General features: G+C 55.7%; 1 protein-coding gene across 7 annotated transcripts in view; it reads left to right on the forward strand.

The window, feature by feature from the left end:
* LOC118178120 (protein CEPU-1) overlaps positions 1-25,780 on the forward strand; it is a 331,509-nt gene that overhangs the window by 263,390 nt on the left and 42,339 nt on the right. For all 7 annotated transcript variants that reach the window (XM_035346379.1, XM_035346378.1, XM_035346382.1 and 4 more), the window contains one exon: positions 17,201-17,433. In XM_035346379.1, coding sequence (XP_035202270.1) covers positions 17,201-17,433 — 233 coding nt within the window. The remainder of the gene's footprint in view (positions 1-17,200; positions 17,434-25,780) is intronic.

Here is a 25,780-nt window from a genome sequence, read left to right on the forward strand (position 1 = left end):
TAATAAAGTTTCGGGCCTGTGCACGGCTTATTGTTGGCACTTGCTGCTGCTTCTCGCTGCTCCAGGGTATTTCTTCTCTCTGGCTCGTGGCTGGCTTGCAGCTGCAGCGTGCTAACCTCCAGCCCAGCGCGGGCAGCTCTCCTGCGGGCCCCCAGAATTGGCCTGGAGTTAAAGCTGCGCCGCGAGCTGCCTGCGGGAGCAAGGCTGAAACCCTTCCCTCCCCTGTGCCCCTCGTGTTAAAGGCTGCGTTTAGTCGCTGGGTTTGGTGCCTGGCTGGCAGAGGGCTGCTGCGTGCCCTCGCAGCCTTGTTTTGTTTTCAGATTGCCTTTTTGGAGATAAATACTAACATCCGCCGAGGCATGATGGACGAGGTCTTCTTTGTAAATCCTCACTCGCCTTTCTTTCTGGAGTGCCTGCAAAATGTCAAGCGCTCTTTTCCTGTGTCCTAAGTGCACATACTTACCCAGGTTCCTGGTATTTTGGATCACATCCATTTACTTGCAGTTAGGCGGAGATAGGCCGATCGGGTTGGATGCCCATTTCTCACTGTTTGCTCTGCGCCGGTCTGGAGCCCTTTGAAAGCTGGACTCTTAGGTCTGGAAGCAGTTATCTGCAAATTGCAGATTGCAAAAACTGGCAATTTCTGACGTGGTGCCCGAGGTGAGTCAGTGTGTTTTTTTCTTTTTTTCTCTCCTGGTGGCCTCTCCTGTGCCGTTTCCCCACCGATCTGCTGCGCAATTGGGTTGGTCGGAGATTTGGGCTGAGCTGTGCGCGAGATGTCTGGTACGGGGAGATTTCTCCAGCACCATCCTAGCACCAGGAACACCCTAGGCTGGTGTCCCTGCTGCAAAAAAGCACCCCAGACTCTGAGGTCGGGTCTTCCAGGGGTCAGCTTCTGCTGAAATTGGGGGAAAAAAAACCCTTAGGGAAGTTGGCGGGGCAGGGAAAGTTGCGGGTGCTCTGTACCGTCAAGGTAAGCAAGGTGATGGCATTTACGCTGGAGATATTCGGGACTCAGGATGTGGGATTAGTGTCAGCTCTCATGGCAGAGTAAATTAGGAATGCAGAGGCTGCCTCTGTTAATGATACGGGGCTGTTAGGCGCTTCAGGTACTGTCATTCTTATTTAGGGATATATTTAAGGATTAACAGTAAGAAGTCCAGCATTAACAGGAGAGAAATGAATGTTAGTGAGCTTAGGCTTGGAGGGCTTATTTTTGATGATCATCATGTGAGCTGCTTTAGGAGAGATGAGCTCCAAGATGGGGAGAGATTCTTGTATTTTCGCAGGGAAAGAAAACCTTTTGCAAGTTTAAATAGAGATCAGAACTTAGCAACAATGACGGCTGCCTGGGTAAAGCCGTGTAACTCCCCGATGCCGGTGCCTTTGCTGGGCTGGGAATCTGGCTCGCAGCACCCTGCCTATTTTTAGTCTTCTTTTTTTTTTTTTTTTAAACATATTTTTTTTGCTTTGCAGAATGTGCACAATCAAACAATGTCCACAGATTTCTTTGTTCTTTGAAATCCTTCAGTGTTTTTAATTGGCAACCTCTCTGTTTAGCCCTGATCGCAGCTGGCTGCAAGTAGGTTACATTTGCTATGCGTGCTGTCTCAGGCACTTGGGCTGGGCTGAGGAGCTACCTGCCGATGCTGCTCCTTTTCAATGGGTGCAGGCACAAAGGTTTTGTGCTGCAAAGCATTTTCTTATATGTGTAAACTCCACATTTCATTTTCCCTGGCTTTGGCTTCGGTATCTGCTGCCCACCAGCACTGGCACCGGTGCAAAGCTGGTGATAATTCTCAGGTCTTTGCATCCCGAGATTAAAAGGGCTCCTCTTGAAAATGAAACGGGCACAGAGAGCGGTTGTGTGTGCGATGAGCTGGGTCGGTTCTGATGGCTGGGAGGCAGCAGGAGGGAAGTCTCACGAGGCTTCCACCTCTGCTTTAAGGAGCAGCTTGAAATGTGCATCGCAGGCTCCTCTCTCTGACGTCCCCACAGTTCGTGCCTGTTTGGATTGTTGCTGCTTGGAATTATTATTTTCTATATATTGTAAAGGTCAAGTCAGTGGAAGTGCAGCTCATCCTTTGGGGTTATTTCAGGCCTGTTCTGGGATTCTGCAGCCTGCTGCATCTAGCAGGGGACAGAAACAGAGGGTTCCCAGTTCTGTCATCTGCTGCCCGGCCAGGCTGGACAGCAAGCGAGTCCCCATTACTTATGCGCTTCCTGAAGCTGAAACAATTGCTATTATCCCACATAATATTGCATGACCTACATTTTTACTTGAAAGCCTCCAGCTAATAATTAGTTTGAATTCCGAATTATAAATAAACACATTTATATTCCAGTTTAAAAAACAGAAAGGGGGGGCGGGGGTGCAAGGGAAGCAAGCAAACCTCTCGATCGATGAAATCCCCACCTCTCCCTGCCGGTCTCTGCTTCCCCTCTGTTCCTCTGCCTTCTGGGCTGGGGAGGAAGGAGGGGATTTGCAGGGCTGGTGGAAGGAGGAGGGGGTTGGATGTGATGAGACTGCTGGGTGTTCTCCTGGCAAACGGCAGGACTCCAGTGCTTGGGAGGTTCAGGCCATCTGGCTAAACAGGGCCAAGCTCTCCGTTGGCAGCTTGGTCTCGCTGAAGGAGCAGCAGAACGGGGCTGGGACAGCCCCAGGAGATTCATCTTTTAGCGGGGTCAGGCGTCTGCCCTCTCCGTCCCCCCTCTCCATCCCATATTCATCTGCAGGAGCCCGAAAGGCTACGGGCAGCTGTGGTTGGGATCATTAACGGGGTATCTTTTATCGGGAGAGCGTGTTGTGCCACAAGACCTGGGACTTGATCCACAACTGGGGGAAAAAAAGTCTGTCCTGCTGCCTCTGCCCCTGCCCAACACAGAATACACCGCAGCGCACAGAACCGCACCGTGCGGCCCCACGCCGGTTATTGCCGTTCTGCTCGGAGCTGGTGGTGCGTGGACGCCTTGAAGCAAGGCAGTGGCGAGCCTTTGTAATTTCCTTTATGGAAAAAAAAAATCCAGTCAGACTTAGCAGGGACAAGACCAGTAGATTTCTTTGGAAATTAGTGCGAAACCTATAGGAAAGGGTAGACAATGGGACGTCTCTGGTGGAATCCCACGGGCGAGTTTTGCCGTGCCGTAGGATGGTTTTCGTTCTCCAGTTGCTTTGGTAGCACTTGCCCATAAGGTGTTATCCTAAGCAATGCTGCTCCAGGTGCTATTTTTATTCAGGAAAATGTCAAATCCTTTCTGGGAACTTACTGACTTGTTGTCTTGGTAATTTCTTGCAGAAACACGATCTATAAAAATCCCCTATTTTCCTGGCGCTAGGCTTTTTTGTCTATTTTGGCTGTAAATATTTTTTAGAATACTTAAAAAAAAAAATGGGAGCAGCTTTAATAGGACACGTGCGATGTAATTTCTCCCCCAGAACAGCTCTTGTAAGGCTTCTTGAGGCGCAGATGTAAGCGGGGAAGTAGCTGTGCGCGCTCGGATTCCTGATACCGGCCCGGTGTCCTTTGAATAGGCGTCCTTGTGTGCCGAGATGATATCTGGCCCCGTTCTTTCTTCAGGCACCGTTCCTTAATCTGAAGTGCAGCTCTCTGGGAGCTGGCAGCCCAGCTCCACGCGGGGTTACATTCCTGCTGAATTGGCGATGGGGAGGGGAAGCTACGTGTGATTGAGGCGCGCTGCGTGCCGGAGCGGAGCCGGCAGCTTCGCCCCTTCTTGGGACGAGCGGCAGACGACGAGCGGCGGCTGCGTGATCGCAACAAGATCCCCGGAGTCCGAAGGAGCAAGGCTCAGGCACGAAAACCGGAGCTGCCCTCATAAAACATTTACTGGGGTTTGGAGACCTGCTCGCTCTGACACGGCACATACATATTAAATGATCAAAGTTGCCGGGCCTTCGGAGGAGCCGGCTGCTAATCTAATGCAACCCTTGGGCTTTGCTCGCCACTGACTCTGCATGAAAACAAACGGCGGCTCTGTTTTCCTATTTAAAAGATCTCAGAGATAAGCCAGGCGGGTCACAGTTCAGGAAGCAATAGGATCTGGCCTCTTAAAGGCTTTGGCGAGAAGGTGCTTGGGGAGGTGGGTTGGGGTTGAGGATGGGTTGGGCTCCATCTCTCAAGTCCTTTGTACCTCTGACTCCACTCTGCGCCATCTCAGCACTGCTGGGAGCCGTCCTCCTCCTCCTCTTCCTCTCATTCTTGCCCATCGCCATCCCAAATCTCTCTGCCCCATGTCCTAGTGCGCGGATGGACAAGGGCTCTGCTCACTTTGCAGAATTGCAAAGTGCTGCCAGTGGGTGCAAACCAAACCAAAAGGCAATAAAAAGAAACAAAAACTACTCCCCCTTCAGATGTATAAACCGAGCACAGTCAAACTGGAAGGTGCCGAGGAGGAGAAGGAAAACACAAAGCCCCTGGGGTGCCATTTCTCCAAGCGCTGCAGCCCTTTATTGACTGCCTGCACTTGTTTCAGCTCCTTCGGAGGTGCTGAGTGCTGGGATCAGCACCTTTGCAAGCCACCGGCTATCCCATCATCTCCTGCTGGTTCAGAGCAAATACTTCATCTGCTGATTTCGCTGCTCCACTGGTTTGGTACTGATGGCTTTGGCTTTCCGCTTGGTTACAGCATCTTTTCTGTTCCTCAAGTGTCTCCGTGTCTTTCATCTAATTCCTTAACTAGTTTCCATTTACTGACGGTCTCTTGCTTTTAAGGTACTTGAATCTGTTTGATCATCAACAAATTTCTCTTTCTGTTCCTCTGATAAAAAATTAAATCTGGGAACTTTTTGAAGGCTTTTCCCCCCACCTTTTTTTTTTTTTTCTCCTTCTACACTCTATGGGGAGTCAGAAAGCCCTTTTCTAGAAAAATAAAATAAATAAAAATTAGAGTTCAAAGCGTGACTTCTCTTAAAGAGAAGAAGAAGAAAAAAAAACACCACCATATATTCTTACAGATGTGACATCAAAATGGGAAACTATAAAGGACACATTTTCAAAGGCTCGTACAGGGACTGAGTTGGTTCAGTGGGAAACGGGCAGCCAAAGTCTCTCCTGGCTCTTTGAAAGCGTGTCCCCAAGCCACCAAAATCCTGTTGTTTTAGCTGAAGTGTGTGGGCTTCTCCCCCGCCAAGCAAACACGCGGAGCCGCCTCGGGGGGAGCAGGGGGCTGGGGTGGGTGGCTGGTGGCAGCAGGGTGGCGCGGTGGAAGCGGTGGCAGTGCTGGGGGCCCTGGGGGCCACCTCTGCTCGCCAGCACCCGCTGTGTCCTTGTGTCACCTTGGCTTCTGCGTCCGTGCTTGCTGGCATGGAGACGTCTCCTTCCCTGCTGCAGTGGAGCTTTTGGGAAGCGCGATGGGAGACGGGGCAGGAAAAAGCCGTGGTGAGTCCCTTGGGGGGGAGGAAGGGGCGGCAGAGCCCCGCGGTGGCAGCCCCTCCGTGCCCCAACTCTGGCCACCCGGCCTGGGTGTGTGCTGGGGAGATCCCCCTGCCTTCGTCCTCCTGATGCCGTGGAGCTGCCGGAGCAGCGGTGTCCTCGGTGGGACCTCCGAGCCCCGGCCACCCCCGTCGTCTTCCCCACGGCACAAGGCACCGGGCGGCTCCGCTCCTGCAGCCCAACGGCACCTGGGGAGCCCTGCGGGGTCCCGGCCATGCGCTCGGTGTGCTGTTACCCACAAAACCGCCTCGCCTCCCCTGAATCCTGCTTTTCCCTGTGCCCTCTTGGGGTCCAGCCACTCGTTTCAGCCAGTCTGCCCCCTTGGGCACCTTGGCTGAGAGCTGGCTCCCCTTCTGCACCCCACCTGGCTCCCCAAAAGGCTGTTTCACCCCGTGGGTCGGTGCCTGGACGTGGTTGATGCTGCCACCCCTTACCCAGGGGGTGACGGAGATCTCACCCCTGGGACCCGTGGAGTGAGCTGCCACGGGGCTCGGTGTGCCCATGCTCAGAGCAGAGGCAGTTGTGGTTCGGTGATGGAAACAAAGGGAGCTCCCAAATGCGGGGAACCTCTTGGCTGGCCCAGCACGAGGCGAGCGGTGCTTGTCATCGTCTTGGGCTGGTTGTGCAAGGGGCGAGGTGTGCAGGGTGCCGTGCAGGCTTCCTGGTGGGCTCGCTCGTACTTCCAAGACACTCATCCAAATATCTGCTGTCCTAAAGCTTTCTTTTAGGGCCTAAGTCTTTCTTTTGCTGGGTGCCACGGGGTGGAGCTGCCTTGGTTTCCGTGCCAAAGCTGATGGAGCAGCTCGGGTCGTGGCACGGGCTGGAGCTCGGGGACGCGCGGGGGTCCCGGGCTGGTTGCCTCGCCGCGCTCAGCGCCTTGCTCCCGCTCCATCTGCCTCTGCACCACCTTGGATTAATTACAGTACAATGCAGTCTGGGTTTATGTGGTGTCTGCACCAGTGTCTCAGGGCCTTTTGCAATCTTAAAAATCTAATTAAGGTGCAGCCTCCAACATGAATGCTTATCACCGAAATGTGTACAGCGAGACAGACGCGGCGTGCCTTCACGTCTCAACCAGGAGCTGAATCCACACTCTCGTGGCATTATTAATTACTCAAAGCTTGGTGTCCGAGACACCAATCGATACCGTGGGCCTGGCTAGATGGGAAGCTTTAAGTGAGCGTGAGGGAATGGATGATAACCATCAGCGAGAAGCGGCTGAGGCCATCCTTATCCGGCACTCGGAGGAGGAGGAGCTGCCTTGCAGAGACACGTGCAGGAGCAGCGCGTGTTTATCAGCCACGTTGGCGCTGGAAGGTTTTTTATTTTATGCAGAAATTTGATGGCTATCTCCAGTCTCAGCCCCGTGGCACTTCCCAGGGGCCCAGGGGAGGGCTGGCGATGGGTGCAGCATCTCCCGTGCGTCCCTGCCGTGCGACTCAAACTTGCCCAGCCTCTGGGAAGGACATGGTGCCAAGCCCACCCTTGTGGAAAAATGATCAATGGAGCACCTGCTGATGTGGTGAACAGAGCCCTGCGCTTATTTTATAGGGGAAAGCGACATCTCCGGTCCTCTGGATGAGCCCAAGCCCTGGTCCCGGCTCTGGTCCCCATCCTGCCCAGGCAGCAGCTCCCAGATTTGCTGCAAAACTTCACTGGCCTCTGTAATGGGTCTGACGAGTGGCAGCAGCCACTGGGAGTGCGGGGAAGGGAGGGAGGGAGTGCCACGAGTGCAGCAAAGACGTAAATAACCAGGGGGAAAAGGGAGAGGAAATGTGAAGTGGCCCTTTAAAAACGAGCCTCCAGAGCCCAGAGCCCAACTAGCGTTCCCTCAAGTATTCAAATGAGATTGCAGCATCAGATTGGTATGCATTAGGCTGGTCTCAATGAAAATTAACATGTAATTGCTTCAAATGAAGTAAGTGAGGAGGTAATCTGTTCTTAAATTGGATTCGCAGGATTTTGTGGTACCATAATGCAGCTGTGAAATGAAATATATTTTAAGGATGATGTCCTCAAGGGGAGAGGGGAGGAAGGGGGGCTCTGTTCTGGGGAGGGTCCGTTCCCTCCCTCCCTCTCTTGTTTTAGCCCCCGCTGGTGCTAATTTACGAATGGGCAGGGCAGCATGGCTGGGAAGGCCCCCTGGCTTTCCACCACGACGTGTTCCCTTCCTTGGCATCCCTCCTATCCCCAAATTCCCATCCTTCGTCTCTCCACAGCCCTCCCGGTGCCCACGTCCCCCGGGCACCTCCTCTCGGGGACATGTCCCCATCACGTGGTGGCATGAGGATAGCAGGTGGGGCTCGTTGGTCGTCGTGCTAACGAGCTTCTGGTGATGTGAAGGGGGAAGACGTGGCCACGTGGTGGCTTGTGAGCATCCCTAAGGAGCCGTGTTGGTTCCTGCCAGGCCCGGAGCAGTGCTGCAAGGCTGGGGGATTCATCCCCAAAGGTTTTGGGTGCCTTAAACCCCCCTACGGTGTCTTCTGCTTCCTGGAAAATCTCTTAACCTCATGGGTTTGCTCGTGTCCTCCTCCTGTCCATCTCTGCCTTCTGCCAGAAGGGCAACGTGAGCTTGGGTCTGGCGATGAAATGACGGGTGGAAGCACGGGGTAGCAACCCTATAACCCGTGTAGTAATCTGTGGCATAGCGACCTGCTTGGGACAGCAGTTACTCTAAAACTACAGATATCTAAAAAGTGAGCAGCAGCATTTATTTGCTACAGGTGGACCCACCCGGTCAGACACAGCCAGGACAGGGGGAACATGCAGGGTCCCCTCCTCTCCCCATCACAGCCCCGTGTTACAGAGCCCTGGGCTCTGCCAATGCCTCAAAAACCCGATCCCAGATCTCGTGCTCCTCTCTGGCTGGGTTTCCCCGTGCTGTCCCCATCGCCCCTCTGTTTGCAGCCCTCCTGGCTCCCTCTCGCCCCTGCTCCTCCCAGCCCACGGCCCCCTGACCCTCAGCATCCTTCTGAGGCCGGCTCCTGCGCGTCGCTCCGCAGAGAGCGCTTACCCCTCGCCGTTCCTGTTTTGTGCCTCAACTTATGTGGAAAAGCCACTTTAGCGATAATTTTCCACTTGTAATAAGTTAAGTGCATCGCTTCCTTTCGAATACGTTTTCAGTGCAGTTAAGCTCAGCAGTCCCTTGCCTGTGTGCTTAGTTAAATGCGCTCCTTTGCAGACCATTGGGGTAGATGGCTTCACTTTATTCCTGGGCCATTAGTGTCAATTGCGCAAAGCAGAAGCAGGATTTATTCAGGGGGCACAGCTCATAATTGAGCGAGTTCAGCGCTGGGGAGCAGCGCTAACTGCTGGGAGTGCAGCGTGGAGGAACTTCCCCGCTGGGCTGCAGGAGGGAAAAGCGAGCCGCCGGCGGGTCCGAAGCACCGCAGAGCTGTCAGCGGGGAGGGATGGGGCGTTGGGGTGCTCTTCCCGGCTCTTCTTGGGGTCTGAGGGCCCCTTTCTGCTGTGCCGACCCCCCTTGTCCACAGCTTTGGCTCTGCGTGCTGTGGGCATCCTTCATCCTTGCTCCGGAGCCTGCAGGACGATGCAGAAGGTGCGAGCACCAAGGGACGGAGCTGTGCAAAGATGTCTTGGTTGCGGTGGCCCCGTTGTCCATCCCAGTGCTCTCCTGAGCGGGTTGTTGGAGGGGAAAGGTGGGCACTGAACGGCTCCAGCCAGGGCTTGGGTTGAACATTTCTCCAGAGAAGGGTTCACAGCAGGGGGAGGTCTCAGCAGGCTTTTGGAGGCAGAGAGAGGAGGCCTCTCCGCACCTCCTCGTGCGAGGAGACCTGATCTTACAGCTCTGTGATGCTTGCGAGGAGGCAATGAGATCATGCGGGAGCTGTTTTCTTCTTGTGTCATTTCCCTCGGCTCCCTTTGAAGGCTCTCAGGGCAGCAGCTTGCAGACGTGGCACGCAGGCAGCTGGACCCGGGGTGGTGCTGTCCCCGTAGCAGGGAGTACATCTGTATGGGTATCGCGGCAAGGCCTCTGGGGAAGGGGCGGCTCTCACCCGGGGGCGTTTGCCCACTGGCATCCAGGAGCCCCCAAGAAGAGGAATGGGAAAAAAATAAATTAAAATCTGCAGGAACCAAGTGCCCACGGCTCCCATAAGGCCTGGAGCTCCCCGTCGGGGTTAGCGCTTCATTAGTACGCCGGCCGTGTCCCTGCACAGCTGCCGACATGCGGCGTGGTGCTGCCGTCACCCCCCCGGCAGCGCCAGCCCTTTGGGAGGGCGCCCAAGCAGATGGGCCAGGAGCGGGGTCCGGAGCGAGCCCCGTGCGAGGGCAGCCCCGGGGACAGGAGCCGGGGCTGGGGACACGTGTCCTGTGTCCCCAGCCTCGGCCAGGCTGTGCCCCCATCGCTGCTTTGTCACCCGCTCCGAGAGGGAGGATGCTGTAGATGTGCAGAGCCCTGTTGTTAGCAGAGACAATAGGAGGATAAATAGAAAGGCTGGATGAGCCGAGCAGGGGACTTGGAAAGGTGCTGGTGCACTGCTGCATTGCAGAGACAGGAAGACTTTTCCAGACAAGCCGTCCCTGCCTGCTGCATCGCGACCTGCCCGCTCTGCACCAGGCCGTGCCGTGCCGGCCGTGCGGTCCCCCAGGACCTGGGGGTGCCGCGGGACTCGGGGCTCCCCCGCACCCCGCTTTGTGCTCCGTCAGCGCGCTGCAAAGTGGGGGCTCCGGCTCTTTTTGCAGTTCTGCCTTCCTCGCTCCCTCCCCTCTCTGGTTTCCTCCTGCTTCTTTGGCATTTGCCAACAAACTCGTCTGAGGCAGCATACTGGGAGTTGTTTGCAGCTCCGTGAATCCCGGGCAATGAACCAAGGCGGATCTTGAAGCCCGGTATATTATTATTAATGTAATTAGCGCGAATCATTTGCATGTATAAACTTTCAATTGAGGAGATCAGGTACTTTACAAACATGCATTAACTCACCCTCCCTGGCAAGGAGGTGCCAGATACGTTAAAAGCCTTGCAGAGGGCAGAACTGAAGGGCAGGGAGTTGCAAGGCTCTGCTGCAGGTTGCAGAGCGAGCCGGTGGGGAAGGCAGGACCTCCCGCCCCCGAGCCCCGGCTCCCTCTGCCCTCACCGAGCTGAAACTCCCGCCTGGGCGAGGAAGAGAAGGGGAAGCACAAAGGGTTTTATTTTCCACTTCTGAGCGCTGCTTTTGACCAGCTCAGCGTGATTTTGAAGAGGCACCGGGGTGGAAGCTGATCTGAGGGCACCTGCTCACCCCGCAGGCTTTGGAGATGCTCTGGCTGCCGCGGGGGGGCTGGAGGTAGGCACCAGCCCCCGCAGGGACCCCCGTTTTTTTTGCCGGAGCCTTCTTCTGGGTTAATCACTGGGTCGTGTCCCGTGGGGTGGGCTCCCCCCTGCAGGGAAGGGGCTGCCCCGTGCTCCTGTGCTGTGGATGTGCCTTTTTGGTGGTTCACACCACGGTGAGTGCACGAGACACCCTCCAGCTGATCGTACAGCCCTGGGTGAGGATGCCTGTGGTGCTGCTGGGGTGCAGGTGAGGACGGATGCTCCCAACATCCTCTCGCTGCGTGCCCCCCGCAGGCACGCAGCCCGCAGCAGCGGGGAGCCTGGAGCAGCCTGGGGAGCAGCTGGGGCTTTCAGCAGGCAGGAGCAAGCCTACGGGCCGGTCTGTGCCGTGCTCCAGCCTCCGCTGCACATGTTCCCGCATGGATCCTGCGAGCAGCGTGGGTTTGCACATGTCCTGCTTAGTCGTCCAAGCTCGGGGGGCTGAGCTGGGCATCTGTGTTACTGCGCCGCTTGCAGCGCGTGGAGGGGTCAGCGGGGGGCATGTCTTGGGTCTGAAGGTGTTCCAAGGAAAGGGCTTCACACCACCCAGCTGGGCTTGGCCTTGCACGTCGCTTTTCACACGCAGGCAGCTGTGCGCATCATCCTTTGAAACCATGAGCAGCCGAAACCGGTCCGGCTGTAAGCAAGTCTCAGCAGAATAACGCCTGGAGGGGTGCGCGCCGGGTCCCACGCGTGTTGAGGAGCACGCCTGCTCCCAGCGTGTGCAGCGTGCCACACGCAGCACCTACAAGAAGGGCAGTGTGCGTGCAGCCGCCTGCTCCGTTCGGCTGGTGCTCGGCGTGCGGGGCAGCACCGTGTGGCTGCGTGCCTGAGCACACGGTGCCGCAGCGAGCGGGTGAGCGCGCGCAGCGGGTGCGCGGTCTGTGCACGCGCCCAAAGCGAGCAGGTGCTCCAAAGCTTCCCGGAGAAGGGCCGGACTCTTAAAGTTGCTAGTGCATGACTTCACCCACTACAAGAAAGAATAAGGAGAGGGGAACCGGGTTGGTTGGTGGTGCTGAGGATGCTGGTTTAATATTTATCAGGCAAAAGCTTCCAGACCTTCTCCGGAGCAGCATAATAACCGTGGTGCATCCCAGCCTGCGGGGTCGTGGCAGCACCTGGCCCAAGGAGCACGTCCCCAGGCCCCTTGGCACGAGGTGGCAGCACACCAGGTGCTGTTTCCTTCCAGCTTTGGCTTTTTAGCCAGGGAGGAGCCAGGAGGAGAGCTGCAGGCTGGGCTGAGAGCAGGGCTGGTCAGGGCAGGCAGGCCTCAAACCCTCTGCTGGGGTGCTGTACCAGAAGCACTCTTTCCCCATTAGCTGACTTCTCTAAATGTCTAATTACCTCTAGTGTGTGTTGAATGCCACTCCATTATTAGTCCGTTTAGCTGTGTTTTCTTCCCACCAAGCCTGCATCCTTGCAGGACCAGAGAAATCAATGCCAGCCCTCCCATGGCAGATAGGCAAGAGGGACTGAGCATGGTGCGTGCGTGTTTTCTTCCCCGTGCTCTCACCACATCCGTGCCTCGGGTAAGCGAGGAGTTTGGGGTCCCCAGGGTGCCCACCTGGACCCTGGCTTTTAATTTGCTCAGGAATTGATGTCGAACCTCGGTTGCCACCCAAGCAAAAACATCATAGGGAAGCCTGCAGGAGCAGTGGGACTGTGTTTGAATGGGATTGAGTTGTTCACAGCCTGGCCTTTAATTAATCCTAATAAATAACAATAAAATGTGATAATCACAGAAATAAATCCAAGACGTGAAGCTCCTGCCTGCGGCGGCGGTCTAGTTTAGTTGATCATTTATAGCGCGATGGATGAGGCACAAACAGGAGATGCTGCCTGGGACACAAAATGCTGCCCAGGGCTGGGGGGCAGTCCGTCCCCCCCCCCCCCCCCCCGGCACGGCTAGAGCAGCTCGTCTCCTTGCTGGGTCTCCACGGGATGCTTTTGCAGCCAGGTTTAAAGTAAATCCCAGGCTAGTGCCTCTAAACTGATTTCCAGATTGGGCTGACCCGTAGCGGAGACAAAACGCTGAGAGATGGGAAGGGATTGCTTCAAAATCCAGAGGTGCCTAGAACTTGCTGAATTAGCCTGGAAAATAAATGAATGAATAAATAAATAAATAAATAGAAAGCCCTCTAGGGATGCTTGATGATGGCTTGATGCCGTGGTGCAACACGTGTGAGACTCCATCAAGTGGCCTGGGTGTGGGAAGGGGATTTCTCCAGGGTGGGCACTGAAAGCCCAGCCCTGTCCCTGCATCCCAGGATGGAGCTTGTACCCTGGTAATTGCACAGAAAGCAGCAGGCAGGTTGCTAATTTTGCTGAGCTCTTTTCAGTTCTAATTAACATTATTCATTTCTTGTGTGTCCTGCTGGGTTGAGACAATCTGTGCTCTCCAGCCCAGCCCTCTGAAACACCAGCGATCTGCACAAGAGGCAACAGAAAGTGTTGTGCACCAATTACTGCACGTCAGTAATTAAAAACCTCCTTCCCCCCGCTGCCGGGCCACCTCCTCTCCTGACATTTTCTGTGTGCAAACTCGAGAAAGCAAAGACAGAACCCGAAGAGGGCACGTCGCTGCTGGCTCGTGCAACCTGGGTCTGTGCCGAAACCGCGGGGAGGTGCCGGGGGCAGTCTGAGACCCGGGCAGCGCTCACAGCTCGGGTGCCCCGGTGCTTATTTATTTTTGTACGTGAGGGCTGGCTGGTTTGGAGTCCTCATGGGCCAGCTTGCTTGCAGAGGGCAGCTCGCAAAGGCAAGAAGCTTTGGGAGATGCTAACGGGTTGGGGAAGGGCGGTACCAGATGGGTCCTGTGTCCCCTTTGGGGCACAAGTGGACGGGCAGGGAGGATGCTCGCAGCTCTGTCCTGTTGGTGCACACAGTTACCTTAAAAAGCCCCAAATCTGCTTCTTGTGGTCACTTTGGGGTGCCCGGGGGAGCAGAGGGCCAGGGGCAGCGAGGAGCCAGGACGCTGCAAAGCCTGGCTGCCTGCCCCCAGGGCGCTGTGACAGCGGCGTGTTAGCAGCGTCTCCATCTCCCGGAGGAGAAGCAGAGAGAGAGGGAGAAGGATCATCACTTCGCGCTGAGAGACAGCAGCTCTTCATCTTCTCAGAGGAGAAGGCCTTGCTTTCTGAGCAGGAACATAGCCGGGATTAAGGATCTTAAGAGAGAAAATTGCCTCATCTGTGCTTAATTATTTTTACATCTTCTTTTTCGGAGGCGAGTGCTGTTTTCCAGCACCCCGGGGACCTCTCTCCCGCCTTGTTCCCTGGCACATCAAGGGGTGGGAGGGAGGCAGGGATGCTCCGGAGCAGTGGGGGAGCATCTCCGGGCTCTGGTCCTGCCCGGAGCGGGGAGGAAGAGGAGAAGCCTCCAGGCTCGGCGGTGCCTCCGCTGCCCACCTGTGCCTGCAGCCTGGCTTCCAGCCCCACCGGGGGCTTTCCGCTCGGCCGCCCGCCCCTGCCAAAGGCTTTCCAGCGAGGGGGCTGCTGGGGAGGGAAAAGGAGCAGATGGAGGGGCTGGAAAAGCATCGGGGTGCTGCGAGGAGGGGACGAGCCACGGGGACCCCGGCTGATGGCTGTGGGAGGAGGAGCGGGCTCGCCAGCTCCTGCTGGGGGCTTGTCCTGCCGTTACCTGCACCGGGGAGGGGAACGAAGCCCTCCCCGTGGCAGCAGGCTGCCGTCCCGAAAATAGCACGCCGAAGGTCACCGTGCCTCTTCCCAGAGCCGTTTCTGCTGGTTATTGCATATATTGGCTCAGGAGCTTTAAGAGGGAGGAAAGAAAATAAAATAACAAGTTTAAGCTTGCCGATCCCAGGGACAGAGAAGCGTGTCTAGGTGATAAGAAGAGATTGCGACCAAGTGCTGTGAAGGGCGAAAGCACTTATTTCACTGTTGCCTCATGCGTTACCTGAGCCCCGTTGCTTTTCAAAAGCACTTAAATGCCCATATGATAGAGGGAATGCTTGGATTACACACTGTCTGGCTCCATTATTATCCAGGGATCTCCAAGCTGATGCATTTCACAAAAAAAGTAGTGTGGAGGAGGAGAGAGAAATTATATATATTTTTAGTTCTGCCTGCTTACAGGTCCTCAGCGATAATTTCCACGGGAGGGCCCAGTGTGAGCAATTCAAGCCACGTCTGGATTCTCATCACCCGGCATTTCTGTGCAATGTGGCTTTAGCAGAGAGGGTGGGCACCCCCTTTTTGGGCTGAAATGCTGCTCACGGTGCTTGCAGGAGCCCATTTCATTGCATTGTGATGGGGCAAGCCAGAGCCAAGGACCAAATATCCACCAGCGTTTTATTCAGCCCCCACAGGTCTGAGCTGCCGGTGCTGTTGAGGTCCAGAGCACGCTGTAATAAAACCGTCCTTTGGGGTGAAATCTCAAAGTTTTATTCAACTCGAGCAACTTAAGTCCAAGGTTTCACTCAAGCTGTAAAGCCGCCGAGAGCGAGCAAGAACTGAGTTCTTGGTGTTCAGCCCAGGCTGAATCTATTGCTTTTTTTATGAAGATAATAAAAAATCTGCTCGCATTTAATTTATTATTATCGTAATATCATTATGGAACGGCAATGAAATTGTTTAATTTATCAGATGTTTTCACACCAGAGAGGGAGGATGGGCCAACGGCGTGGGTCTTTGCCTAGCAAGTCCTCAGGGGACTCCCGGGCCAGGCTGCCCCGCTCGCCTTGGGGCAGTCACCTCGATGGGCACCCACCGTCCCCATGCTGGGTCTCGAGGTGGTTTTCCAGGCTCCTTCTGCGATCAGAGGGGCCGAAGAGAGATATCTGAAAAGAGGCAAGGGGAGAGGAGGCAGCTCGTCCCCCTGAGGCGCGTTCTTTGCTGGCAGAGCCGAGCGAGCACTTAGGATCGCTCGTTCCTCTGCATCTCCCTCCCACGGCTATAGGCTGGGAATAATGGCATCGCCCACCTCCCGGGGAGAATCGGGATGTAAAAGCGAGCCGGGGGTTGTGCGGCTGTTCGTGTAAACAATCTGTCCAAGTCCACGTGAGATAAGCTAGCCCTTGAGGAGGAGGAGGAAGGCAGAAGCGTAGGCAGGGAGGTGGTGGCGGCACCGCGAGAAGGAGAAGGAGCCCCTTGGGGCTGGACCCTGCCCCACCAAGGATAACTCCAGGCTATCTAAGACTCATGGCCAATATAGCTGGCACCCAGGGGAGTTCACATCTTGTGGTTTGTTCCCTTCACCCAAATTCGCCACAAAGCAGGGTCAGTCCCTTTAGACGGGGCGCTGCCTCCCCTTGCCCTTGGCGAGGCTACCCCGAGCGACCTCGCTGAGGCTGCTCCCTTTGAGTGCCTCCACAGTTAATTTGCATCCCAGCCACTGCACAAGTAATGAAGTAGAGTGGGGAGAATATAAACAACGGAGCTTAGGCTGGGTGGTTTTATGTGGGTACATTATCCGCCGTCGCTGGCATTCAGCAAAGCTCGGCTAAGTTGTAACAGCTCTGCGATCTCCAACTTGCTTGAGAGAAGTGGGGTTTGGGCCGGGATCTGTATGGCCCTGCTGCCAGGGCAGGGGTTGGAGAGCAGGCTGAGGTGGTTCGTTAGAGGGGGGGATGCAAACCTGGACTTGGGGAATGGGGGTGGGGGGCTACAGGGCTGCTGTTGTCCTTCTTGGGGAGCCCCGCTGCTGAGGACAGAACTGATTCCCATTCAGGAGCAAAGCTCCTTCTGGGTTTGCACCGTGCTGTCCTGGGTGGTGCCTGTTGTTAACGAGAATTAGGAGACTTCTGCCTCTGAAACATCGCCGGATGGGTGAGATGTTTAGCTGGGGAGAGATGCACTAAGCAGAGGAGATGCAGCGGTGCGGATGATGGGAAGGGAAGGAAGCAGTGACAGGGGGGACAAATGGCAGGAAGCTCAAGGTTTCTCTTTAGAGGTGTGTCAAAGCTGGCTTGCTCCTGAGATAAATTTCCCTCGCTCCTTTGTGAAGCAGAGTGAGCTGCTCGCCCTGCTCTGCTCTGCATCTCTTCGCCTGGCTGCAGGGATCCGATGGGCTGTGGAGAGACCCAGTGATGGCTTTGGGCAGGAGGGAGCGCCCTGGGTCCCCCCAAAAGGTGTGGCTGGGACTGAGAATGGACGTTTTTGGCTTGGCTGTGGTTGTCTCTGTGTTAGCAAAACAGCAAATGGGAACAGGGGGGCAAAAGGTCCTTCGGTGAGTGGTGGCGGATGGCTCTGATCTGCAATAACCATGAAACTCTTGGGCAAATCTCCTGAGCCACGGGTTTAGACGGATATCGGTGCCCTGAGCACAGCAGGCGAAGTGCTGACATTGTCCTCTTTGGAGAGCCGCCACACTCGGTCTCCGAAACTGCTGCTGGCAGCAAAACTAAAAATAATGCGGAGAGGAGGAGCGGGAGCTGGGGAAGGCGGGGATGGCAGCACGCTAACGGGTCACCTCTGCCTCTGCCCAGGTGCTCCGTGGACAACCGCGTCACCCGCGTGGCCTGGCTGAACCGCAGCAGCATCCTCTATGCCGGCAATGACAAGTGGTGCTTGGACCCTCGGGTGGTGCTTCTGGCCAACACCAAAACCCAGTACAGCATCCAGATCCACGACGTGGACGTGTACGATGAGGGCCCCTACACCTGCTCCGTGCAGACAGACAATCACCCCAAGACATCACGCGTCCACCTCATCGTGCAAGGTAAGAGGAAGGGGTGCTGAAGAGGGGTTGGGCGCAGTGCTTTGACTTCTGGTCCTCCCTTGGAGCCTGGTGGCTTCTGCCATTGCTCCTACATTGACCAAAGAGGGCTTGGGCATGGTGCTTTTACTTCTGCTCATCCCTTTGACCCTGATGTCTTCTGCCATTGCTCCCTCATTGACCCTCCTGCGTGGAAGACAACTCGGTGCAAACATGGAGGAGATCTTCATGCTTGGAGAGTCCAACTGAAGCTGGGCAATGCCCAAGTGTTTGCAGTCACATTTAGCCAACTTTCCTGGAGCAGTCACGGGGCTCTGATACAGGCAGCTCTGCCTCCCAAAATAATCACTGCTAAACCCACGTTGCTGGTTTTTTGTTGTTGTTGTATTTTTATTTTTCTTTTATTTCTTTTTCCTATGCTGGAGGCAATGCTTGAAGTAGAATTTGTGTTGGGGGAAAAGAGAGCACTGGCAGATTTGTGTACTTTGCGGGGGTGTGTGTATGCCTAGCAACAATATGTGTTTGTGTGCTCAAACTGTGCTCTCCCGCGAGGAGGAGGAGGGACGGCACGGGGTGCTGGAGCGCGCGCGGTGGCCGCCACCAGCCACGCGCGGCCGAGCACAGGTGGGCTCTCAGGAGGGGACATCCGAGCGTGGCCACGCACGATGGCCGAGCAGATGGATGTTCATATGAGACACCTCCTGGCGTCCGTGCCGTGGGATTTGGTGGGGATGTACGCTGGGCCCCACGTGGTGGGATGTATGGGACCCATCCTGCTCACACAGAGAAGCCCAAAGGAGGATTAAAGGAGAATTTCTAATCCCTTGCTAGCGACCCTTTTTTTCCTCCCCCTTCTTCTGTGATTTGGCCAGAAGCCCTCTTAGCATGACACACCAGCTTGACTATTGGAATCTCATCTCGGGCTAATTTTCGAATGCTGATGGGTGTATTGATTTGGAAACAAGCTGGGTTAAAAAGGCATTGGTCTTGTACACAGAGCCGGGCTGAGCTAATCCGCCGTCAATATGCCAGGCCTGAGCGTTATTGACAGCCTAATGAATAGAAGGGGGGGAAAAAACCCAAACCAAGCCTTTTTCCCCCCCTCCTTCCCCTTCCGTTTTCTCTTTCCTCTTTGAGCAATCAAGCAAACTAAACAGAGCCGGACTTTCTCCATCTCCATTAACCACGAAGAGCAGGCGGATGCGTTGCCATCCCGGTCCTTGCTGTTTATCTTGCCATCTCTTATTACCTGCCTGCGTCCCTTAAGCCGAAGTCGATCACCCGCAAGTTCTGAAGTTGCTATCAGGCGCCGGGGCGATGCAGGGCAATTTATATTGCCTCCCTTCTGATTCCAGTTTCCTGACCTAAATTTCCCATATCACCAGACATCCAGGCTCATCCGTCCTGTGTCTTGCTGCAGCATTAGGCAGAGATGTTTGGATACAGGAGTAAAAGGTCGTACCTTAATTCCCTGCTGTGGTACAGTTAAGTACCGGAGGATTCAGCGACGGGCTCGGCCCCATAACCTGCTGCATATCCTTGCTGCTGCCGATGGAAATGCTGGCTCTCAGGAGCAAAGCCCCTCATTTCAAGAGTTATTGCTTGGCTCACGCAGCCTTTTCTTGGGTGGAAGGTGGCAATAGCGTGATCTGCAGCAACGCGCTGGGACGGGGTGTGGGAGTGAGCATCGTGCCCAATAAAGGGAGGCTTGCTGCAATGACCCCAATTAAAGTTTGGCTGGGTGAGTCCAGGTGACAGCCAGAAAGAGGGAGGAGTGCGGCTTGCCACAACACAGTCCAGGGCAGAAAGAAGCAAAACAGAGCTCCAAACAGCTCCTGATTTCCTCTGGCTACACACAGAAGGGCCCTGGGGGCACAGCTCTGGAGGCGTGAGCACGCCAGCCTCGCAGGATGCAATTAAATCGTGCCCCAGGGCAGGCTGCAAGCCCCAAAGGGACCAGCCTGGGGGGCAAGGAGCTCTTCCCCATCCACCCAGGACATCAGCAGCCTGCGGCTCCCCCAGGCAGGTGTAAGGGGTGCTTATCAGCCCAGCCGAGAGCTCCTCAGCCCGTGCTGTGCATCCGTCCTGCCCCCAGCTTTAGGGAATGTCCGTATGCAGGGAGGAGCTGGTGCATCCCTGGTGTCTGCCAAGGGCTGCTGGAGGAAGGGCTCTGGGGGGAAAGAGCAAAAAACAGGAGAGGGACAGGGGTGAGAGAAGGAACTTTCTTTAGGATATGAGGGTTGGGAATGGTCCCCAACGGGAGCAGGGGAGAATCAGCTGAAGACCTCTGGGGAACGAAGGATGTCCGTGCTGCACATTTCTTTCTAGTTTGGCTCCATTGATGACTGCGATCCCAAAATAAGTGGGTAGAAGGCACCTCAACAGCTAATTTAGCCTGTCCCCCTGCAACGAGGCAGAGACAGCGCTGGCAAACATTTGTGAAAGCTATTCTTGAAAATCTTTAACAAAGCGGGTTCTTCCATCTCCCTAGACGCTCTATTCTACTGCTTTGCTACCTTTATAATTAGGAAACGTATGGCTAATATCTAACTTAAACCTTCTTTGTTGCAAATGAAGTGGAGTTTTTCTCATCCTATCCCCAGCGGACATGGGGAACAATTGATCAATGTCCTCTTTGTAACAACCTTTTGCTTTTGGGAAGGTTGTTATCGTGTTGCCCCTTAGCCACCTTCTTTCTGAAAGGATGCAAGCCCTCTTTCTCCCACCTTTCCTTGTCGGTCAGGCTTTCAGAAACACTTGTCAGTCTTGAAATCCATCCCCTGAAAGGCAAAAGGTGAGCGCTGCCGATCCAGGAATAGCAGGCTGGCGCATCTCTCCTCCCCGCTGCCGCACTAATGTGGGACAAATGAGCCCGGGAACCAGACAACAGCCCCGTGGCGCTGAATGCATCAAAGTTCAGACCTGCTATTTCGGGGACTGCTTCAAATGGGGCCAGGCTCGGTGCTGGGGATGCGAAGTTGATGCGAGCCAGCAACGTAGCTGCAAAAGGCGCAAGGAGGTTTGCACCGGGACCTCGTCGAGGGAAAAGCTCCCAAGCACCTCCTGCCTGTTTGTTGTGGGACCTGAAAGGAGCTGTTCAGGCAGCGTCCTTGCCATCCGCAGTGCCTGGGAGGTGACCCCTGCACACCCCTCTTGTTTGTTCATTGCCAGTCTGTTCCTTGGAGGGGCTGCCGCAGGACCAGACGGAGCACAGGGAAGCGGCACTGCCCGTGTTTTCGTGTACTCTGGGGAGACGGACGCGTTTCTGGGTGGAGAAAGCTTTTACCCAAAAGAAACAACACCCAGAAAAGCCCCACTCACAGCAGACGAGCTCTGCACTCGGAGGGAGGCCAAAATCCTAAAGAAGAGGATTCAGACTGGCCCTACTGACCTCTGAGGAGCGATGCTTCCCCTTCCCCTCTTCTCCTCCTTTCCCCCTCAGGTTCACCAAACGCAGAAGTCGCTCTGGGTGCTCCTGATCCTCTTCTCCCACTTCAGCTCTTTAAGCCTCTCGAGCGCAGCCTTTCTCCGGGGCTCGGGGTTTAAAAGCGAGAGGGGAGGGAGGAGGAGGAGGAGGAGGAGGACGGTGTCTGGAAAGCTCTTATTTGTATTGATAATAAGCCGTCTCCAACGTGCGCCTGCACAACACTCCCACCGCCTTGTAAGATGCATTAAGGAGAGGTGGCCTTATCTCGGCGCTGGAAATGGACTTGGGGAAGGAGGCACGGTGCCTGCCGGAGTTTAATCTCACTTAGACACACAAATTTGCATGATAGAAAATGGTGGAATTTTAGTGCTTAGAAAGAAAAAGGGGAAAAAAAATGAAAAGGGAGGCAACTGGGGGATATTAGCACTTTCCTTTGCTTTATCAGTTTCCCTGGCCCTATCTGGCTTTTTCTGTTGTCACTGGAGCAACTAATCACCCCTCCCCTTTTGTTTGGTGTAAATGAGTTTTCCCACTCTTTCCCGGGCTTGGCTTAATCTGCAAATCCCTGCCTTTGTTTGGGAGTTAATTACCTGCTTGCTGGAGTCGGGGGGCAGCGGGCGCAGGTGGCACGGGGCCGCCCCGGGGTGGGAGCCGGCGGCGGGGCGCAGGCGGCGTGCGGGTGGCACCTCGCCCCGAGCTGTGGCACCGCTGCCAAGGTGTGCACGGAGAGATAAAGCAGCCAGGGGGGAGGCTCGCAGCACCTCCCCGAGCCGGCTTTGTTTCAAGCCCTGAACTCTGCCCGATTAATTTTCCTTTGATGCCGTAAGCCCCTGTTCGCTCGCGGGAGAATGGGAATAAGTTTTTTTGAGGCCGCCGCCGCCTGCGCCTCGCACCGAGGCGGATGGGGACGGAGCCGAGGGGCAGGTTTCACGTGGAAGTGTAGGCCAGGGGGAAGGATCAGGCCCTGCGGTTGTTGTTGCTCTTGTCCAAAGGCCTCAAGGTGGCCTGTAGGGAAAACGGGGTGGATGTGAACGCGGGGCTTATGGCTGAGCATCTCAGACCCTTCCTGAGCACCCTCTGCTCAGGAGCCTTGGCACCGCTGCCAGAGCTGGGTGCCCCTCCTGTGGGGCTGAGCCTGTCCTCGGTGCCCCTAAAGCCACCAGTGCTGCAGGTGAGAAGGGGCAGAGGAGCTTTACAGCCCTCCGTTTTTTTTACCAAGTGTTCCATCTGCATTTCTGATCACTGTGAGCCCGGGGTAGCAACTGCTCCTGGGCAATGCTCCTTTCTCCAGGTGGCTTCGCTCACACAGCTTTCCGTGCTGCCTTCCCCACTACCAACTCACCCCAGTACCGGCCGGCTGCACACCAGCGGCTGCCAGCAGCTTGTGCTTGCTTGGTCCTTGCACAGGCAGCTTGTGGTCGAGCAGAATGTGACCCTGCGTGGGCAGCATCAGTGCTGGGAGGCTGGAAACTGCCCGAGGGGGTGCAGCCCCCAACTGAGCTGCCGGGAAGCGTGGTGTGGTAGGTGCTGCGTGTGGGTTTGGTAAAAGGCACATCTCAAGGGCTCAAGATGTCCCACAGGGATGAAGGATATGCCCCCGTTTGGTAACTTGGTGATGGTAAAGACATGCAGATGTTGTCTGTGGGCAGGAGCTGCTTCTGGCGTGGGTTTTCCTGGTGCGAACACACCTTTCCTTGCCAGAGAAGCTGTCCTTTCCAGAAGCAAAAGCAAGTTTTGGTAATTCCTTAGAGTTCATCACAAAAAAAAACGTGTGGCGATCTGGCAACCTGAAATCACCCTCATCCCTCATCCTTCACCTGAGCTCCTGGGGCCTTTGTCTGATTCATTCCTTCCTGTGCACTTTTATTGCTAATTTGTCCATCCTTCAAAGCCTCCCCTGCTGGCTTTGCACCATGTTCAGTCCAGGGAGGAGAGAGCAAATCGCAGGGGCAGCCCCCGGTGCGCACGCTGTGTTGGTTTAATGGGTTCACAATGAACATCGACTGGGGCAGCTCCCAGGGGGCGAGGAGCACGGGAGGGGGATGAGGGATGAGAGCTGGGTCTGGCCACCTCCCTTGGGGTGAAAGATGGGATTTTGTGGGGTTTAACCCTCAGACACGCTCCCCACCCGAGCAGCCGTGTGCCCAGCCTGTCCCCAGCCTTCCCCAAGTCACTTGACCTCTTTGCAAATCAATTTAACATCTGCGAGGCAGAGATAATAATTGTCACCTACTTCACAGGGGGGTTGATGAGGATTAATTCGCTAATGTCGACAGAGGTCTTTGAAGATGGAACGCGCTATCTGAGAGCTAAACGTTATTATTAATTAGCAATTATATCGTGGGGCAGGAGGGGGGGAAAACAGACTCCGGAGCTTGAATGAAGCTCTCGTCCCTGCCCTCGCTGCGGTTCTGGGCTGCCCCCGTTAGGTGCCCGCTGTGCTGCAGGAGGGACCACGTCTGCAGGGACACGTCCCACTCATGCCGCAGCGCACCCTCCTTCCTGGGGAGCGTGGACAAACCCCGCTGGCACGGGCAATAATGAGTGGAAGGGACGAGGAGGTGACCGGGGCTCAAGTGTGTTACCCGGTGTCCTCGTTACAAAGGGAGGCAGTTGGTAAGAGAGCAGTGGTGAAGAGAAGGAAGCCTGTGTGCTTGCTTGCCCTGCGGCGATGCTAGCGGGCCGGGTGCCAGACCTGCAGAAGGGCTGCGCTGGGAAGGAGAGAGGGGTAGGGCCGAAAGCAAGCGAGTGCCCAGGGGAGGATGTCTCCTGTTCCCAAACAGCAATAATTGGCAGGAGACAGGAACGAGGGGAAGGAAGCAGCAGTGATTCATAGGACACAGCCCGTTTTCATTTCCTTGGTGCTTTTCTTCTTTGCGTACATCAAGGCTGTGGACGGTTTCTCTGTTTTCCTCCCCTGGAGATCCTCTGAGGCTGTAATCCAGAGTGTTGCAGGCGGAACCGACACGAACCCTTTGCGGTCCCCGCCGGCTGCCCTCGTGCCCTGCTGCTGTTACATCCCTGCCGCGGGATGCAGCCGTGCAGGGAGGTGCAGCGATGCCCACTGGGGCCATTTCCACCTGCCCACACCCCCGTGGCTCGCCTATTTCCATCCCTCCCAGCCGCAGCCGTGCGTGCCTCAGCGGCGGCGAGGCGAGCTCCATGTGCCTCTTTGCTACTCCCTTGGAGACACGCAGAGCTGTGCAGGTCACCCTCTGAGTGCTTCACTTCTGGAAAGCAAGAGCCTGCTCCTCTTCAAGCCTTCTTCTGAGCACACGGGGTCCCGGCAGCTCCGCTTTCCCGCCCTCTCCAAAGGCGTCCATGGAGAGGTCGCCTTCCCCACCGGGAGCAATTTGGCAAAGATTCCACTTCTGTGGCATGGGAAGAAGAGGGAGGCCACTTGTGCACCTCTGAGCTCCCCAGGTAGGGCTGGAGAGAGACTTTGGTTATCCACACATCTCACGGGGGTCCTATCCTTCCCCAAGGATGTCTCCCAGAGGAGACGGACACCTCCCCGCCGCCGCGCGCGGGTCCCAAAGTGCCGTTCAGCGCGGCGAAAGCTGGCGGTGGGTTAATGAGGTCGCTGCAGTTTAATGTTACTGCAGTAATCTCTTTTGTTTTACTACATTAAAATATTTGCGGTGGAACGGCAGGACCACTGTAACGCGATAGCGCTACCTTAATGTTATTGTTACCCTGGAAACGCTAATGGTGGCTCAATAACATTATTGCAATTTAATCTTCCGCCAATAAAATTAAGGGGAGAACAGTGAGACCTCAACAATGTAATGTTACTACAGTAACAGCATTGTTATCGTGATCGCGGGAGCGGAGTCAACTCGTTGTAGTAGAGCATCGGGACCGGCTTTATTGTTGCCATGGCAGCGCGGGGGCATCCGCGGGAAGCCGCGGTAGGGGATGAATGGGAGGAGATGGCGCTGGTGCACCAGTGCCACCGCTACCCCAGGGGAGGCAGCACGCCAAGGTCGCGCCGGTATAAAGGCTCCTCGCTCGCCTAATTCCTCGGCGGCGGTGGTTTTGTCGGCGCTTTTCTTCTCCTGCCTCCACGGCCGGGCTCTTTGGAGCGGGTCTGTTGTTTTAGCGGCGGTAACTCTGCAGGGAAGGATTTAAAGCGCTGCCTCCATCTAGTTCCAGATCCTTCTGCCCGGCGTTTTATAGCATGTGGCTGTTATGGAGCGATAACGTTTTATATTTATATGTCATCTTTCATCGTGAAGGATCCCAGCACAAGCTACAAATTACTGCCGTGCTGCAGGGCCAGGCAGGCAACCCGGCGCATGCTGCGGGTGAAGGAGGGGGCTTCGTCCAAGGGCACCTGAGCGAGCTTTGCTCCCCTGGAGAGACCAAAGTGAGCATCCCCTGCGTTTGGAGGACTTATCCACAGTCCCCAGGCTTTGTGAGACTGAGCTTGCCCAAGGTGACAGGGTGCGATGGATGGGATTTGGGGCTTGAGTCTGGCACGGTTATGCTCTGCTCCAGGCAGGGAGTCTTTGTGCATCCCACGCCACACCGGTGTTGCAGCCACCAGGCTGCACCTTCTTGCCTCCTGCACCCCAGGACAGCACCCACCATCGCCTGGCTGCGCATGGGGAAAGCTCAGCCCCTTCCCAGCCGGCAGCACAGCCTGTTCCTGGGGTGGAGATGGGTGGGCTTGGTGCAGGAGGACAGGGAGGGAGGGAGAACCACTGCAGGGCACTTGGTATCGCGATGCAGTTCATTTCGGGGGGCACCAGTGTTTTGTGCAGCCCCAAGCATGGGAGCTATGGGATCGGGTGCAGCTCAAGCAAGGAGCATGCAGTTTCCTGAATATGAACCCCAAATCTAATGGAGTGCTTTGAGCCACGAGCACATCTGGGATGCAGTTGTAGAGCTTGGCTGCGTTGTGCCGGGGGTAGCTGTCGA

The sequence above is a fragment of the Oxyura jamaicensis genome, chromosome 24, assembly GCF_011077185.1.
Source record: "Oxyura jamaicensis isolate SHBP4307 breed ruddy duck chromosome 24, BPBGC_Ojam_1.0, whole genome shotgun sequence".
NCBI lineage: Eukaryota > Metazoa > Chordata > Aves > Anseriformes > Anatidae > Oxyura > Oxyura jamaicensis.